Source organism: Chroicocephalus ridibundus, chromosome 8 (assembly GCF_963924245.1).
Source record: "Chroicocephalus ridibundus chromosome 8, bChrRid1.1, whole genome shotgun sequence".
NCBI classification, from domain to species: domain Eukaryota; kingdom Metazoa; phylum Chordata; class Aves; order Charadriiformes; family Laridae; genus Chroicocephalus; species Chroicocephalus ridibundus.
The window spans coordinates 2,097,988-2,115,933 of NC_086291.1; the positions used below are offsets into that span (position 1 = coordinate 2,097,988).

At 52.0% G+C, this 17,946-nt stretch overlaps 1 protein-coding gene across 1 annotated transcript in view; it reads right to left on the reverse strand.

The window, feature by feature from the left end:
* The window catches only part of SGIP1 (SH3GL interacting endocytic adaptor 1), a 60,736-nt gene extending 48,229 nt beyond the window's left edge, over nt 1–12,507 (reverse strand). The window contains exons 1-2 of the mRNA XM_063343123.1: nt 12,236–12,507; nt 11,722–11,766 (exon numbers count right to left, since the gene is read on the reverse strand). Coding sequence (XP_063199193.1) covers nt 11,722–11,731 — 10 coding nt within the window. The 5' untranslated portion in view covers nt 11,732–11,766; nt 12,236–12,507. The remainder of the gene's footprint in view (nt 1–11,721; nt 11,767–12,235) is intronic.
* Nucleotides 12,508–17,946: the final 5,439 nt, after the last annotated feature.

Sequence of the window (17,946 nt, forward strand, 5' to 3'; positions counted from 1 at the left end):
GTGATCTCGCTGTACTTAACATTTCATCCCAGTAAACCCATTGTTTCCAGCGCAAACTGCCGCTAAACCACTACATTTCACTTCGCCACGGGGGGCTAACAAAGCCATCTTTGATAGCAAGCTAGCCAGGCACTAAAGGTCCTTACGTACGTGAATTTACTCTACCCTGTTACACTTACAGCTATTGAAAAAAAAAAAATTATCTGGCTAGCAAAGTCACACAGACACATATCACAATCTTCACATGCTTACAACAGTTTCTCCCTATCAGAAAATGAAGAAAAAAAAAAAAAAATGGGGAAAAAGGGATGGCGGCCACACCGCCACTTCTGTTGCTCTCTGCAGGAGCAGAACACTGTTGGCTTCTCGCCTGTGGCTTTGGAAAGGAGATACTTGAAAACAAAAGTGAGCAACAACCGTTGCGGATTTGGTTTTTGTTGTGGGGTTTGGGGTTTTTTTTTTATGTGTTTGTTGTTGTTGTTAAGGAGAAATTTGCTCCTTATCAGAAATTTCAGTTGGAAGACATGAAGGACTACTGGTGTTTGAGAGCCTACATAGATCGCGAATAAGTCTGAATAGAATAAAACATCACAAGTTACTGCTCTGGGGTCATTTTCTCCTACAGTAGGAGTGGTCACTCCTGGCTCCAGGCCCCAGGCTGTTGACCCATGTAAATAGTGCTGTTCGGAGACGTGGTGCACGCCACCTTCCACTGGAGGGGTCCAGTGGTGGTGCTCTTGGTCACCACTGAGGAGATCAAGAGTTTTGCGGTAAAAACAAGCCCCACCTTCAAGCAGGGACATGGCAAAGAGGAGCAGAGAGGTGGCATCACACCTGGGCTCGGTCCTGCCCAGCTGCTGTGCCCGAGCCCAGCACCCAACGCTTCTGGGGGGACCCCAGAGCTGGCACACGGCCGATGGGAGAGCAACCAGGGCGGCTGAAAGGCTGGAGGAGCAGGAGATGGGCACCTGCAGGAGCTTCGCCTGTTCAGCACAGCACCAAAACCGCGTCGGAAGAGGCTGCGCCGGGGTCCAAGCACCCGCCCAAGGAATGGAAACGTGGTGATGAAGGGATCTAGAAGACCCTGCAGCTGATTCAGAAATACAGTCACGTTTTCAACCATGAGGGTAATTAAGTCTCTGAACAGGTTGTGGTGAACTCTGCCTAAGGAGGTTTTGAATTAGCATTCGGCACCTTTCTAAAAATACGGATCCTATTCCAGCTACTAGACATGAAGAATAACTTCGAGAAAGCCCTGTGGCCAAGTGTCCACCTCTGGGTTTGTGGCTGCTGACACACACGTCCTGCTTGCCCTAGAGCTGCATCCCCCGTGCCCTGGAGCAGCGAGCATCCATCCCTGTGTCCCTGGAGGGGTTTGGGCTCCCGGGACCTTGCACGTCTTTCCCCTTCTCTTTGGTCTGTGCCTTTTTTCCCCCCCTTCGCAAACTGCCCAAATACTCATCGCAGCAGTCAGAGCCCGGAGTTCAAAGGGCTGGGGAATGGCACTCGTTACGGCAAGGGAGGACGCGCCGCCTTATGTAAATATACCCGAGATTAAACCTGTGTCTGGGCGTCAGCGTGGCCCCTTTGCTTTGCAGGCACAACGCAGCTCAGATAACCTGCGCCCGCAGCGCGGGGTGAGACCCCAGCCCTTAACTGCGGCCCCAGCATGCGGGAATAAACCCTGAGCCGTGCAAATAGATTTATAATCCATATATATATCTATATATGTTATATAGCAATACAATGTATTAATGTGTCGTATTAATGTGTCGTATTAATGTGTCGTATTAATGTGTCGTATTAATGTGTCGTATTAATGTGTCGTATTAATGTGTCGTATTAATGTGTCGTATTAATGTGTCGTATTAATGTGTCGTATTAATGTGTCGTATTAATGTGTCGTATTAATGTGTCGTATTAATGTGTCGTATTAATGTGTCGTATTAATGTGTCGTATTAATGTGTCGTATTAATGTGTCGTATTAATGTGTCGTATTAATGTGTCGTATTAATGTGTCGTATTAATGTGTCGTATTAATGTGTCGTATTAATGTGTCGTATTAATGTGTCGTATTAATGTGTCGTATTAATGTGTCGTATTAATGTGTCGTATTAATGTGTCGTATTAATGTGTCGTATTAATGTGTCGTATTAATTATGTCGATATTATAGTATATATTAATATAATTATCTCTTAAGTGTATATTAATATATTTTATACTATTATAAATTATATTATTACTACATTCACACTATATATTTTAATATTATTACTATATAATTATATATTATTATATATAATATATCCGATATACTCCTATATTTATATTCCATATTATTATCCCATATCCATTATCCTATATTATATTGCATATACATTTACATTTTGCATTATATATATAAATTTATATTCCATGCAAACATAGGTCCGGGCTCTCCCCATGGCAAGACCCGGTACAACAACGAGCAGGGCTGGAGGGGGGTGCAGCCAGGAGCCCGAACGTTTCCGTCTCATCGCAGGGATGCTCAGCGGACGCGCGCGCCCAGCCCTCCTCCCATGCCATGGGGCCGCCCAGCTCAGAGCCAGCCCAAAGCAAAGCCCGGGGACGAGACTGTCCTTAAAATAAAGGGCAGCATCAGCAGGGCACGTCACAACACACAAGACTCCAGTTCTTTTTCCCCTCTGCAACGGAGCTGAGCATTTAAGGACTATTTAACAGCGGAAGGATGCAAATCGTTGCTCATAGGTTATTCCCCAACCTCAGTAAAGCAGCTGCAGGAATTATTCACCGCCTGCTTTCCCCAGAGATTTGATTTTTTTTTTTTTTTTTTTAATACCAACTTTCAGAGACCCCAGGCGTGCGGCAACCGAGGGATGTGGGACACAAACGCCTCCGCCAATATTGTCGGTAAATTAAATCTGGGTACAGTTGTGGCTTTCATTCACAGCTGGCACACGCACAAAAACACCAGATGCATTTCTAAAGGTTGCTGTGCTATTTAAGAAGTTGCCCAGGACAGGCTCTCCCTCCCAAAAGACACTCAGATTTCTATTTTTAGGGGGTTTGGGGTTTTTTGGTTTGTTCGGAACGGGAGACGACGGCGCTCTCAGACGCCAGCCCTGGCACCAAGCAGCTGCAGGAGGGCACTGGGCTCGCTGGTGGGACACAGCGCGTCCAGGGGACACCCAAGCACGTTATATCCCCCATGCTGGTATTCCACCCCCCAAAAAAACAACCAAAAACCCCACCGCAAACTTCTCCTTTTCTTTGCAAGGCTTTCCTGTTGCGCCTGCTCCTCAGCTGATGCCACAGCCGACAGCGGGTCCCATCTCACAGCCCTCTTTCAAAGGGCATCTCCTTAAAACCCATCACCTCCACATGCACCACAGACTCCCAGCAACTATTTTGACAATATTCTATGAAATACCACACCAATTTTACAGTCGTACTGTGTACACAGAATATAAGGACTTATTAAAACCCACCAAAATCCTTGCCTGGGCATGACACCAAGAAACAGCCTTCCGTGACTTAGCCATCACGGCCACGCCGCTGCGGCCAACATCTGTGTGACCCTCCAGGAGCTCCTGATGTCCCCAGGGGAGAAGAGGACACCTGGCCCTCTGGCAAGGGTGGGTTTGTCACCTGCACGACACGGGAGCCGCCTCCTTGGGGACAAGGTACAACTCCGGGCGAGCTGCCAGGGAAAAGCGTCACTTGCTCTCAATTTGGTCATCCAAAAAAACAAAAAAAACCACCAAAAAAACCCCAAAAACCAACCCAACTAAAACTGCAATATTTACATTTACATACGATGAAAACTCAGGCCCAAAATAAAAGGTGACGAGACACTTTTTCCCAGTTCCTCTAACCATCCTGGTTCCTCCCACGGTCTGCTGTCAAATGAATACCTTAATTTTAAAGCAGTGATTAACCGTGGCAATAGCGTAACTAAAAATAAAGAGCAGGAGACCTGACCCAAAGAAAGGCTTCAGTTCCAGGCAGCATTTAGCAAAACCGACGGAGCTTCCCCCACCCATCTGTCTCCCCGCAGAGGAGCCATGCGGCGTGAAGGAGCTCGAGGTCCCCAGGTGAAAGGAGCCAGGTAAACGTGAGGATAAATGACCTCATTATTAATAACTTGGACAGGCTGCTTTTGCATCTTCTGCACCAGCGCCAAAACCAGGCCAAACCCCTGCAAAACTCCAACAAGCCATCTTAAAATTTAAGTCCTCCTTTGACATGTGGAAGGGCACCTTATGAGGGACCTAAAAGCGCCCCAGATGAGCTCGTTGTCAGGTGTATTTACCAACGCCACCAGCTCCAAGCAAACCCCACCAGTAACAAGGTGGCTACAGGAGTGCTTTCAGCAGCATTGCATTTATCAATTTCATAGAATCATAAGAGTTGTGAGGGTTGGAAGGGACCTTAAAGATCATCTCATTCCACCCCCCTGCCCTGGGCAGGGACACCTCCCACCAGCCCAGGTTGCTCCAAGCCCCGGCCAACCTGGCCTTGAACCCCTCCAGGGATGGGGCAGCCACAGCTTCTCTGGGCAACCTGCGCCAGGGGCTCACCGCCCTCATGGTGAAGAGCTTCTTCCTAACGTCCAGTTTGAATCCACCCATCTCTAGTTTTAATTTCTTTGCTGACAGCAAAATACTGGGGGAAAACTATTTTTATTTTTAATTTTGCTGCTTCCAGCAGTAGTGAATCCAAAAAACAGCCCCTCAAGAGCTGGGTCTGCATCCATCCATGGACCACACAGACCCTGCTCATGGGGAGGTGGTTCAGGGAAGGTTCTGATACAGATTTTTTTCGTACTGCCTCATACTACCCAAGTTTTTTTTTTTTTTTTTCAGCTGATACAAAAGCTTCTAGTGGGAGGTGTCCCTGCCCAGGGCAGGGGGTTGGAACAAGATGATCTTTAAGGTCCCTTCCAACCCAAACCATTCCGTCATTCTGGTTATAATCCACCACAAATCCTCATCCGAGCTGATGTTTTAGACACGAGTTTGTTCTTGAAGCCGATGGTGCCTGTGACAGGAGCGGGGCAGGGGATGCAACCCCTCTCCCTGCACCCCCCAGCCCCAGGTGCGACGCCGGGCGGTATTTTAAGGAAAGCCCAAAATAACCACATGGCCACCGACACGCGTGCCTGCGCTGAAAAGCCTGGTACCCATTTATTATTTATTGCCTCTAATAACCAAGGTGCATCTTTAATGATTTCTACGGACCCGACTGGAGAAAACCCATATATTTGCGGGGCTGTATGAAATCCCGCGGGAGCCCGCAGCATCCCTGCTCCTCCCGGCTTCCTCGCCTCACCCTATCCCAAACCTCCCCGCCGGATTATTTCCACACATCCCACACGTGATGACATTAATCTCAAGTTGGCGTTTGAAATTCCCTGCAACATGTAGGTGGAGGATTTTAAGAGATATGTTTTTTTAATCAATAACTCTCCTTAAAAAAAAAAAAAAAAAAAAACAAACCATGAAACCAACACAAAAAACCAAACCAACCAACCAAAAGAAAAAAACCCAAACACAAAAAAAAGTCATAACTAAAGTGGAAAGACAGACTTCCCAAAGCCTTAGGTGCTTTTCCAAGGCTGGGATGCATAAGGAACAGCTCCCAGATTATACAAGATGCAAAGTATGATTTTTCCAGTCCTGGTACCTCTCTGGTTTCAAGCACCATTATCACTGTCAGCACGATTCCAGTGGAAATAAGGACGTGGGAGGGAATTGCCCCTTCCCACCTCTCGTGCTGCAGCCCACTGGAGGGCAGGGTAGGAGCTCCGTGCCTGTTCCCGAAGGACAGCCCCGAAATCCCATTCCTCCTGCTCCCAGGAAAGTACGTACACCCCAGGCAGCCGCGTGAGCATCTATGAAATTTTAAAAATACCAAAAAACCAAACTGGAAATTATAATAAATCATTCTGCGAGGCTGTAAGTGCCAAAAAAACCGTAGCTGTAACCACTGCAAGCCTCACTCCTCTCGCGTTCACACAGATAAAGCAAAAAGCCTTCAAAAGCCCCCAGAAACACCAGCCTGCAACTGAACTTCTATTAAAAATAAAGAGCGGAGGCTGTTGAATGGCTGGCAAGGCAAACAGGGCCTCACTGTGTGCTGCTGCACGTGAACCTCCTTCCTACTGGACCCGTAGACACTCCAATATACCGTCTTCTTGAAGTAAAACGAGCAAAAAAAATGGCTATCTTGGACCAGCACAGAAAGTGGGGACGCTACCGCGCGTAAGGTTTGCTCGCAACCCGAGCGGGGAAGCAGCCAGCACCACACCCCCCTCCGCTTCCCAAAGGCGGATGGATCTTTGGTGGCTTTGAAAGGCTCTCCAACCAACTAGGCCAAATTTTGGACGTCCAAATAGTTAGTGTTGCTGGTTTGGGGAGGAGCTCTGCTTTCCCTGCCCCTCCTTTCCACTTTTCTTCCTCTCAAATCCAAGCCGTGGGTCGGGATCCCAGGCACAAGTGTTGGGTAAATCACACTTCATGGCACCCACGGCTTCGCAGCCTCAACACCGGCTTTTAGGGAAGGGCATTTCCACACACAACCACGTTTTTCCGCCTTTAGCTGCTTAAGATCCTGCGATGAAGGTTCAAGGAGAACAGAAACCTGGTTTAACCTGTAATTTTTTTGTAAAGCGTCTTCACAATTTCAACAAGGCCAACGAATCGTGCTGGAAGTTTCTGCCTTGGCAGAGAAACGCAAATTGCTGCATCTGGACTCGAGATGCCCAAGGGCTCGCTTTCAATTGAGACGTAGTCCAAGGAGGCATTTTGCAGACCTGCATCACATGCAGCTGTTGAGTTTTGCCATATTTTCTATCCTTTCTACCCCCCCAAAAAGACCCTGTTTGGGTTTTGCTTCAGCCGCCACATCCCATGGACCATTTTATGCGGGAGGCAAACGGCAGGTTTTGCTGCCTCGCCTGTATTTCCGTTTGAACCCTCAACGCCACCACTTCGGCACCATGTGGGTTTTAACTGGCAAGTGCCACCAGCCCCAATCCAAAGCATTTCCCAAATTCCCAGTGTTTGGATAAGGCCTTTTCCTTGGTGGTTGTTGGTTTTGAGCTAGAGCCATTTATGCCTTCCCTCCCTTAGCATGGAGGGACACGCTGCCAGTGGACTAGAGCTGGGAAAACCCAAACCAGCTCAGCGGGAAGGGTTTGGATACATGCAAAAAGGGATTTTTAATTTTTTTTCCCCTCTCCCCATAGACTAGAGGTTGCTACTGCAACCTGTTCAGCTGCCTGACCTCGGGACTGCTGAGCAAGTTCATTCAAAATTGATGGGGATACTCTTTGGGTCCAGTTTTGCCAGCCCAGCTCCAACCCGGAGTGCACGAGATGTCACTGGAAGCACCACGATGCAGCGTGGGACCATTTCATGCTCCCCAGAGCAGGTCTGGACCGGACACACTAACCACATCCCCTGCTTTTGAACCCACAAAACTGAGAGCTAAAGAGCTCCTTGCCCTTTGCTTTGCTCCCCAAACCCCCATTTTTCACAAGCTTCATCTTCAGCAGCTCCAAAGGTCAGTCTTCCCGCGCAGGCAGTGCCCGTGGGGAGCATCAACACTCCAAACACACCCCAAAAAGGCTTTATGTATGTCTTTGAAGTCAAGAAGTGGTGAAATGTCCCCAGCCCTGTGCCCACCCTGGGCTACACGGGGAGCCAAGCCGCTGGCTCAGGGACAACATCACCCAACAGAAGGGGCAAACGTTATCTTCTCTTGTGTCCATGCAAAAAAATAGTTCCCCCACCAGTGTCAGGCCTGTCGGTTAGGCAGCAGCTCCAGCAGGTCTCAAAAAGCCCCCCTTGAATCTCAGGACGTGGCCGGAGATGCTCCTGCAAGCCCAAGCCCTGAGCCTCTTTGCAAGCCCAAGCTCAAACAACAGATTGGAAAATCCGGGGCCTAGCTTGGTGTTATGGTCCTCACGTATTTTCTGGGATGGTTTTTCCATCCGTGCCTGAATTTATGTTAATTGCCTCAAACCTGCTATTGGCTTTCTCAATTAAAAACCACATGTTTCTACCAGGTCATTTCATGCCGAGTCACACAGCCAACTTAAGCACATTGAGATAACACCTTTTACTGAAACGAGACCACCTAAAACATAATAAAGCTGATTTTCTTGCCTAACCAAGAAAAAAAAGCTTTTTTGTGTGCCATTAGGTGCCTCTGGTCCCAGTACTACCTGTTCAGCACGATGAAAACATGAGGCTTGGAGACAACCATTGCTAAAAGATGAAGTAAGACTTTTTTTGCCATTTCGGATGCAACCAGTCATCCATGGAAGTTCCCAGAGTGATCAAACTCTCCAGAAAAAGGTGCAAAAAAGCCTGGAGAAGCAAGGCACGAGAAATTTCCACTCTGTGAAAGCTTCTCCCCATCAAACATCTGGTTTGGGCTCTGGAAAAAACGCAGGTACCATCTCCCACAGAAGAAGGAACGACCTTCTCTAACGTAGCCACGGCTGCTCCCGTCAGCCAAACGGTCGTCTAATCTTCCCGAACATCGCCGAGCTTCTGGCTCGCGTGCCACGTTGCAGCAGCGATTTCAAAACCTAATTAAGCCGTACAAAATACCTTCAGTACATCGGAGATGCAACAGACGGATGAAACAAAAGCAGATAAACTTGTTCTTGTGCACGGATGTTTACCTTAACGACATGCCCAGCGCATTTCTGAGCGCTGGCGACTTATTTTACAATCAGAGGGAACATCTAAATACCTCTCACATCTACTGCCACGCACACGGAGACCTTTCCAGCATGTGGTGGGCCCTTTCCAGCGGCGCTTTGGGTCCCGGACCTAATGCTGACATACAACACAGTTTTGCCGCAGGTTATTTTTATCATTTCAAAGCTGGGGGGAGGGGTTTAGCCCCCATCCCCAACTCTTAATTTCCACTTGCACGAGGGAGGCCACGTGCGACAAAACCATCCCCAACACGGATGGTGATCAACGGCAACGCTTGTGCCCACCTCACCCCAGAGGACCATGCCCTGCTGGTGGTTGAGACACCGTATGGCACGTCTTCAGCTCTCCCAGCGAGGACTGGTTTCTTGAGACAGCGTTCACGGTTAGTTTTTTTAAGATACTGTGATTTTTAAGCACACAGTGAAAATCGTGCACTTTTTCTCCCCTTCGACCGTGAGAAAACTCCATACTGGGTTCAGCACAAACTAGCGCAAATTGCACATCCTCCATCATTCCCAAGGAGCCAAATTCTCCTGTTTCCACAGAAGATGATGCGAAACCATCAACAGAGCCAGGTCCATCCCGCCGGCCGTGGGTGATGCCGGGTGGCCCCGTGTTCTGCATCCCGGGGGAGCCACAGCCCAGCTCCTCCCCGGGCTCCACCCTCGGCTTCCAGCACAGCCTCCAACCTCTTGGCGAGACGAGGGATTTAAGTCATTACAATACTAATAAAAACCCTTCAGCAGTTTTACTGCAGGGAGCTATAGGCATCTTGTGCAGGTTTAAAAGTTTCAGATCAAATTAAGCTAGGCACATTTGCAAGCGTTCTCATATTAAAACGAAGCATCTCTGCAAGGTGCCAGTAGGATATCGGTCACAAAAGTTTCACTACTCCACCCATAGAGCCAGTTTCCAACTGTTTGAAAAAATTAATCAAAACCACTAATTATTTCCCCTAATGCTATTTTCCCGCTTCCATTCCAGGTTCCTGTACGCATTAGCTAGCTGGGGAACACGTTAAGGAGTTTAATATCACAGGTAATGGGGAAACTTTTTGTGGCTGGTATTATTTTTTTTTTTTTTTTTTTTTAAACGCCAGACTGGTTCATGAGAAGTGATTCCGCGTCCGCCAGAGCCCGAGGAACCGGCTGCCTGGGTCTTGGCCGACCTCCCCATTCCAGGGCCGGGGCCCCCCTGCCTGCATCCCCCCGCCCGGGCCAGGGCGGCCAAGGATCCCGCTCCGTGGCAAACCCCGGGCATTTCACAAGCAAGGCAAAAATCCTTAAGGATTTTACCCCAAACAGTAAAAAAAACCAGCCCACACAAACAAAAAACCCAACCACCTTCCCCCTCAACCAGCCTCAAAGACTAGTTAAGTAACCCAAACCAGGAATTACAGCAGGCCAGCTTCAATTTATCTACATTAATTCCTCTGCTTTTCAGGGGAACCGTGTTGTTAACGACATCTTCACTAAAATTACCCGTCCTCGCACAGGCCGCGTGCCTGGTTCCCAACGTGTCACGTATGCGAGCACGCTGGGATGAGTTCGATGTCACGGCCTAAAATTAAACCTCTTTCGCTTCAGACTTTATCGTCAGTAATCGAGAAGACACTGAAGGCATTTCCTCATACCAAGGGACGACGACGCTTATTCCCTTAACACCAAGGAGTCAAAAAAAATAAAAATAAAAATAAGTGACAAGCAGCAATTCCTGCGTGTTCCCACACGGCCTTTACAGCACCGGAATTGCCGAGGTTAGGCAAATATTTTAAGTCAATACAAGACGTCTCGGTTACGCGGAGCCCGACGCCTTTCCAGGTGAATTTGGGCAAGGCGGCAGACCGGGATTCACAGGGAGACGCCGGGAGGCAGCCCAATTTCTGCCTGTCATCTCACGAGGCCGGGGAGCCGCTGGTGAACATGCCGGCAGCGCCGCGAGCCCAGCGCTGGATGCGGCTCTGCCTCCACCAAAGGGCCATAAAAAAAAAAAAAAAACAAAAAAAAACAAACCAAAAAAAACACACCACAAAAAAACCCACCCCAGAATATTTTGGTCTTGTTGGCCCTGAAGTATGTATTCTGCTAAAAAAAAAAAAAAAAAAAATTAAAGAGTTTTCCTTTCCCTGCATATTACTCCAGAAGGCATTAAAAGAAAAAAAAAAAAAAAAAAGCGCTTTACATACAGCTGAGACAAACGACCCGGGTTAAAATTTCTTTAAGAAATGCCCAGGGGCTTTTCCCACACACGATCAGACGCACAGTCTCGCAACGCTGCCTGAAGTATCTGGTGCCCGGAGCCCATATTTCCTTCTCATTTCCTTTTTTATTCCAATAAGCCTCAACCCAGCATCCCCCCCACCCCTCCTCCCCGGAGCCTGCATCTTCAAACCAGGGGCACCAACATGGCAAAAATTGCCTTAAACTCAAATATCCTCGTTTCCCACCGAGAAGCTGCTCATCCCTACAGCTAACACTGGAAAACCACAGAATCCCATCTGTCACGGACAGGCTTCGCAGCCCCCGGTCTGTGCGTGCAGATAACACTTCAACTCATCCCCTGTGCATCACGGCAGGCTGGGGAAGCGCGTTTCCGAGCGGGGGGTAAAATAACGCTTAAAAGACCTCAATGGCGAGGCCTGGGCTCCCTCTCCCTGCCCAGGCTGCCGCTCGCCAGCCGGAGGGGCCGGGGGGTCGCATCCCCCCAGCTGCCCGCACAGGGCTGGGCATGGAACCGCAAAGAAGCCGACGGGCTGGATATTATTATAACACCATCACCATCCGCCGGCAGGGTGCTTCGGTTCGATTGGGATGAGGGGGAGGGGAGGATTTTATTTTTATTTTTTTTTTATATTATTTTATGTTGGTTTTTTTTTTAAAAAAAAAAGAAGGATTCACACGCACAGGTTCAGAGCATCCTCCTTCCTCCACCATTGCTTTAAAAACTCCAGCGAGCCAGAAAGACATGCTCAGATCATCACCTACCTTCCATCATGGTGGCAGACTTGCATTCCTCAATTTCCAAGGAGCCTGAAAAAAATAAAAAAATAAAAAAAAAATAAAAAAAATACAGGAGAACACGATCCCGGTTACCAGATGCTTAACGCAAGCCCTCAAATCAAACGCTTCTGATCCCCGGCTGGCTTAGGCGCAGGAATAACAAGGAGGGGAGGGGGGGTGGGGGGAAAAAGCCACCCCCGAGTGCCGAGGCTACGGGCAGGCCATGGATGCTGCTGTGCCTGTATCACCTCCAGGATCACTGGAGGATGCTGAGAGAAAGGGAGGACGAGCCCCGGCGCTGGCAGCAGCGCAGCCGCTCCCTCCCACCCCGCACCTCCTCACATGCGCGCTCGCTCCCGACACAACCCCCCCTCCCCGGGAACACACCAACCTATTTCCCTTTTTTTTTTTTTTCTTTTTTTTTTTTTTAATTATTATTTATTTATTTATCATTTCCCCCTCCACCACTTTCACCAAAAGCATAACCCCCTCTTCGTACCTCGTGACGCACTTCCCCTCCCTCTAATCCTATCGCAGCGGCTGGGGGAGCCAGATTAATTACCGGGCGCTGTCAGATTAGGAGCGTGAGGGGAGACCGGCTGGGAATGATGAAGGTGGGGGGTAAAAAAGGATAAATCCAGCCTGGATAAGGTGGCAGAGCTCGCTCCGTCAGCGGCGGGTGCGAGCCCCGGCGCGCTCGGCTGCGAGCTTGGGCGCACATCGGCGGGCGGCCGGCCCTCCTCGCCTCTCCCGCAGCCATTCAAGAGAGAAATCCATGGGGCTGACGTCACATCGCCAGCAATTAGCCCCGAAAGGATGATGCGGGGAAGAAAAAAAAAAAAAAATTTCTCCCCGACCGCCTTCCGAGAGCGCCTGGGAATTCGTGTCACCCGAAGAGCGGCCGAAGCATCGCCAGAGCGGGGAACAAAAGAGGCTGGGGAGGGAAGGGGGGGGCTGCAAGAGCTGAGCCCCAGCATCTGGGGACCCCCCCGTGTCCCACCGCCAGCATCCTACAAGCTGGATGGTACGAGCCTGTCCCAGCAAACCGCCACGTCCCCCCATTTCTCCCTGGCAGCCCCGGCATGCGGCCCCCCCGGTACCCCCCCCAACCAAGGGGGTGTGCGACCCTCGCCAGCTGGAAAAGCACCTCTCAGAGCTGCTCCAAGGAGGTGACAGGCAACGCCAACGCTGGAGGGACGCGGGACACTGCTAGAATTACCCCAATAAATACGCGAGACACAAAATAGGCAAAAATGGCTTTAACCAGCTCCAAAAGCTCACTTAGATAATTTTTTCGCTGGCAGGAAAGATGCTGCAGGACCACTTGCACTGATTTATCCCCCAGGCACGGCTGCGAGAAGGGGAGCCGTGTCCTGGGGTCACCTGAAACAGCCCCCACGGCTGCAAGGGACAGTGGGGACAGCCCCACCCCGGGGGCTGGGGACGCAGGTGGGTTTGTCACCAAGGCCACGGCCGCAGCTCGGCACCCAAAGACGGGGATTACAACCACCAGCACCAACAACCCAACCCATTTTTTTTCCCCCCATTTAAAAAAAAAACAAACAAACAAACAAAAAAAAACCAAAATACACCAAACACATTTCCCCCCATTGAAAAACATAAAAATCCCATTTTTTTCCCCCATTGAAAAACATAAAAATCCCATTTTTTTCCCCCATTGAAAAACATAGAAATCCCATTTTTTTCCCCCATTGAAAAACATAAAAAATCTCTTTCTTCCTCATTTAAAAAAAAAAAAAAATCCCATTTAATCCCATTTTTTTCCCCATTAAAAAAAAAAAAATCCAAAGGCCAAGCACCTCTGATGGTTTGGATACACCAGTGGGGAAATGAGCTTTGACGCCACAACAGGGTCTCTGGCACAGAGTGTCCCCGGCCCCAAAGTGTCCCCGGCCACAGCCCTCACCCACCCCAGCCGGCGCGAAACGCCGCCGCAGCCCGGGCGGAGGGACGGGATTATTTAACAGATGGTTGATTTAATCCCCGCAAGGAGATCCTGCGCCCTGCGCTTTCAGCGGGGAGGGTGCCCGGCGCCTCCGGGAAATCCGCCTGTAATCCCCGGGCGAGCGCAACGCGCCCAACGCCGCTCCGCTGCCCCGGACCAGCCCCGAAACCTGCCGAGGCACCGGGCTGGCACAGGTGGCCGGATGCCCAGGTGATGGGCACACACCTGCCGCGTCCGCAGTAAAATAACACCTTTCCACTAAATAACACTTTTTTTTTTGCCGCAGCCGTCCCGCATCCCAGCGGCTCTGCTTCCAGCCGGGACAGACGCAGCAGCCCACCTCCCACGCTTGTCGGGGTGCTCCTCGACAGGGGTTATATTCCTTAAATAAGGGAGAAGAGCTGTAACTTCCCCTGCAAACCCTCTCCCAAGCTGGGCAATGGATAAATAAGTTATCTTCCCCAAATTCCTCCATTTCCGCACTGATTTATGGCAGCCTCCACGTTGCACCATCAGCACAGGTGGAAAACTCCTGGGTTATCGCTACCCACAGCCCAGCTCCAGCTTTGGGGGGCTCTGCAGGATGCCTCCACCTTATCAAACAATTCCTGCCACGTGCTGAGACCGAAACCTCATCTTCCTGAGGGCAAAATTAACCCGGCGCTAACGACATCAGGAACCTGCTCCCTGCACGGGCTCTTCCCAAAGGCCGGGTCATCGCTGGAGGACACCCGTCTCCCCGGGGAGGGCAGCGCCGGCAAACCCCTCTCATTTCCAGGTAAAATTGGCATTTACGGATTTCCAAGCGATTTCCAACCCCTCCAGCTGACACACGGACGTTTCTCAGCAAAAAACCCTGGAAATATCAGGCAGCTCCTGAAGGATACGCGGTAGGAAGCTGCAAGTAAACATCAACCGACGAAGTCAATGGATTTTAAAAAAAAAAAAAAAAAAAAAAAAGCACAAAAAGGCAGAAAATGAGTCACCGGAGTGCATTACTCATCTCCAAGCAGAGTCATGCTGTAGGTCCATGTGACGGGCACCAGGAGCGGAGGAGCCGGGTGCCCCGGGGCGCAGCGCGACCGGGGATTTGCTAAATAAAGCCCCAATCCGGCAACCTCAGCCCCGCGCTGGGCCCGGCCCCGGCAAATCCCCCAGCATTAACGGCAGCGACGGGCAGCCGGTGGATTGTTTACATCTCCGCGTACGTGGCTCTGCGACCCTTTCGCTAAACCATAATTAAACCTTTACTAAAAATAAGCTCATCCCTTTATCCGTCCCAGGTGGAAGGGCGGTGGATGGCCGAGGGCGGACGCCCCGGCAGCCCCATCGCCGGGAGCTCCCATCACCGCGGGTTTCTCCCCCATCACCTGCAAAACAGACTTTCTAACTAAGTTCAACTGTTTTTCCCCCTATAAAACTAGTTTTCTCCGTGCCGGGCGCTGGAGCTCGGTGCGCGTTTGCCGGAGGTTGTAAATCCTGGGATGCAGGAGAACACGGATGTTTGTGCTTTGCTGTGGAACAGCTGAAGACAAACCCAAACCCTTGCACAGGCTGCTATTTGCGCTCTAATAAAGCGACATTTTTACAAGAATACTTGTTTTAAGGGTTTCTCCCTACCAGGGAATGAGGCTGGGAGACACAGGGCCCCGCCAGGAGTATCTCACCCAAGCCTTCAACGGGCCCAGGAGGCTGCGGAGGTGGATCAGCCCATCGGCCTGGTCCGGAGCACCAGAAGGGCTCGCACAACCTTCTTGGAAACGCCGCCACCTGCCAACCCCAACCGAAAACGGTTGTGCCCCGAGATGCTACCGCTCTCCACCGCCCTGCATCGTGTTTTGCGCGGCCAGAGCATTCCACGTGCATCCCCCGGGATGGGGCAGGGCTGGACCAGCCCGAGGAGCTCGCAGCAACGAGCGCTGCCAGCCGCCGGGCCCCGGCTTGTCCCTTCCTGCCCGTCACCAGGAGCTCGTTGTCACCCCCCCGGAGCGAGCACCGGGGGCCGCGGGGGCACCCTGGCCTGCCAGGGGGAGAGGAGCAGCCCCCGCACCCCCGCGCACGGGGCCCCTGTTGGGACGCAGCTGCTCCTCGCTCCACAATGAAGCCCGTTACCTTCTGCTCTATTAGGTTTTTTTTTTTTGCTCTATTCATCCCCGGTTTTCCCACGCGCAATAAAGCCGCCGAGCCCTTTCCATCTCACTGAGCCGCTCCGAGGAGAGACGCGAGGGATGCGGGAGCGAGCCGGGACCCCCGCGAGCGAGCCCTCGCCCACGGGACGCTCGCTTGGAGAGGGAGGAGAACCCCGACGGGGTGCCAAAAGCACCGGGGAAAATCTGCTTATCCCGCATTTAAAGGCGGACTCTACGCACCAGGCTCCTCAGAGAAGAGGAAAAACTTGAGCGTGGAAGAAGCTCGCCGGGGAAGCGACAGGAGCACAGGCATGCCCTGGACCCCCGCTCCCCCCCCCAGCACACAGGGAACAGCCCTGGGGGCACAAAACCATGGCTCGCACCCAAGCGGCGCCCCGTTGAACACGCTCTATAGTGCCAAGCGCCCCCCGCAAAGCGCCCAGCCCGGGCTGAGGACCAGCACAGCAGCATCCCGCCGGACCCCAAACCGTCCTCGGCGCGAGCAACTCCCCCCGGTCACCACCGCGGCACAAGTCACCACAGGGTTGGGAAGGGGCAGTGGTTCCCCTCAAACCGAGCGCGGCGCCTGGTGGGACCGACCGCCTCCATCGCGGGGGACGAGCGGGACACGGTGGGCGGCCGGCACCCACGCGCCGGAGCCGGCAACCCTGCTCCGTACCCCCAAAAAAAATCACATTTTTCCAAGCGGGGCCCTCGCACCAAGCAGCAGCTGGGTGCCCCCGTGGCACGGGGGCGTTGGCAGAGCGGAGGCACAAAGTGCACGCTCGAGGAGAGATTTAACGCTGCCGGAGCCAACTCTGCCATATTTAATAGCTGTCATATAAGCGGAGGTAATTAGGGTAGGCCCTGGGGCGCAAGGGCAGGATGGGAACCCCACGCACGCCCGGCGCTGGGATTCCTGCTCCGCCTCGCCGCAAATCGCTCTGCGAAGAGGCGCCGAGCTCCCAAATTCCCTTTTACCGGCACCGCTGGTGGAGCAGCCACCGAAACCCACCTCTGCCCGGCCAGGATGGACACCTTCTCTACAGACCTTCCTCCACAGCCTCCTCTTCCTCTCAGCCGTCTCCCCTGCAACAGGAGCTCCTCCCAGCCCCCACCCACACCCCTGCTAATCAGGGGCTAATCAGGTTAATCACCTGCCCCAGCCCCACGCCCCAGGGGCCGAGGCGCAGCTGAGGGCCGTCCAGGGGATGCTCCAGCCCTTCGCGGTGGGGACCCTGTCCCCCCCGAGCCCCCCCGGGCTGTCCCCATTGCTGGGCCTGAAAGGGACAAACCGCCCAACTCCACAGAAAAGAGTCAGCAGAGGGAACATTGTTAATTACTTTTTTTTTTTTTTTTTTTTTGGCTGGAAAGAAGGCATTCAGGACCCCCGGCGAAGTCCCCGTGCGCCCCACAGGCCATGGGGGTTTGCGGCCAGCAGCCCCCACCTCACACCGCGCGCCTGGCCCGGGAGATTATTCGTCACAGACCATTTTGGATTTGATCCCGAAGGGCTTCGGCCTCGGACATGCTGCCAGGGTGGGGATGGGGCTCCCCATGTGCCCCCGGGCACCCCACCGCCCGCAGCATCCCCGTCGGGTGCGGGGATGGGGCAGCAGGGATGAGCCCCCCCGTCTCCGGGAAGGCCGGGCAGGATCTGGCCCCTGGGCACACACACGCAGGGGAGCCCCAAAACCACCATTTCTTCCAATTCTGCCCAGAAAGCCCTTCGTTTCCCTTGAAACGCTGCACCCCAAGGGTGCAAAGGAGGCTCAGCAGCGTGCCGGGGGCGGGGGGGGCGTTGAAGAAGGCATCAGCTTCCAAATGTCAAATAAACTCGCTCGGAACAGTGTCGGCTGTGGGTATTTCAAAGAAATTTCACACGTTTGGACACTGTCCCCTCGTCAGACGTTAGCACCAAGAAACGCAGGCTCCGAGCTCCCGCGCTCTTCCCCTCTTCCCTGTAGTTCAAGCATCGGCTTAATTAGACCATCAATTAGCAAGGGGGAAAAAAGAAAATTCAAAGAAAAAGACTGGGATTACCTGTGATCCGCAGCAAAACAAGATAAAGTGAGGCGGAGAGGCACGTGGTTTCTGCTCCGGCGCCGGCTCTGG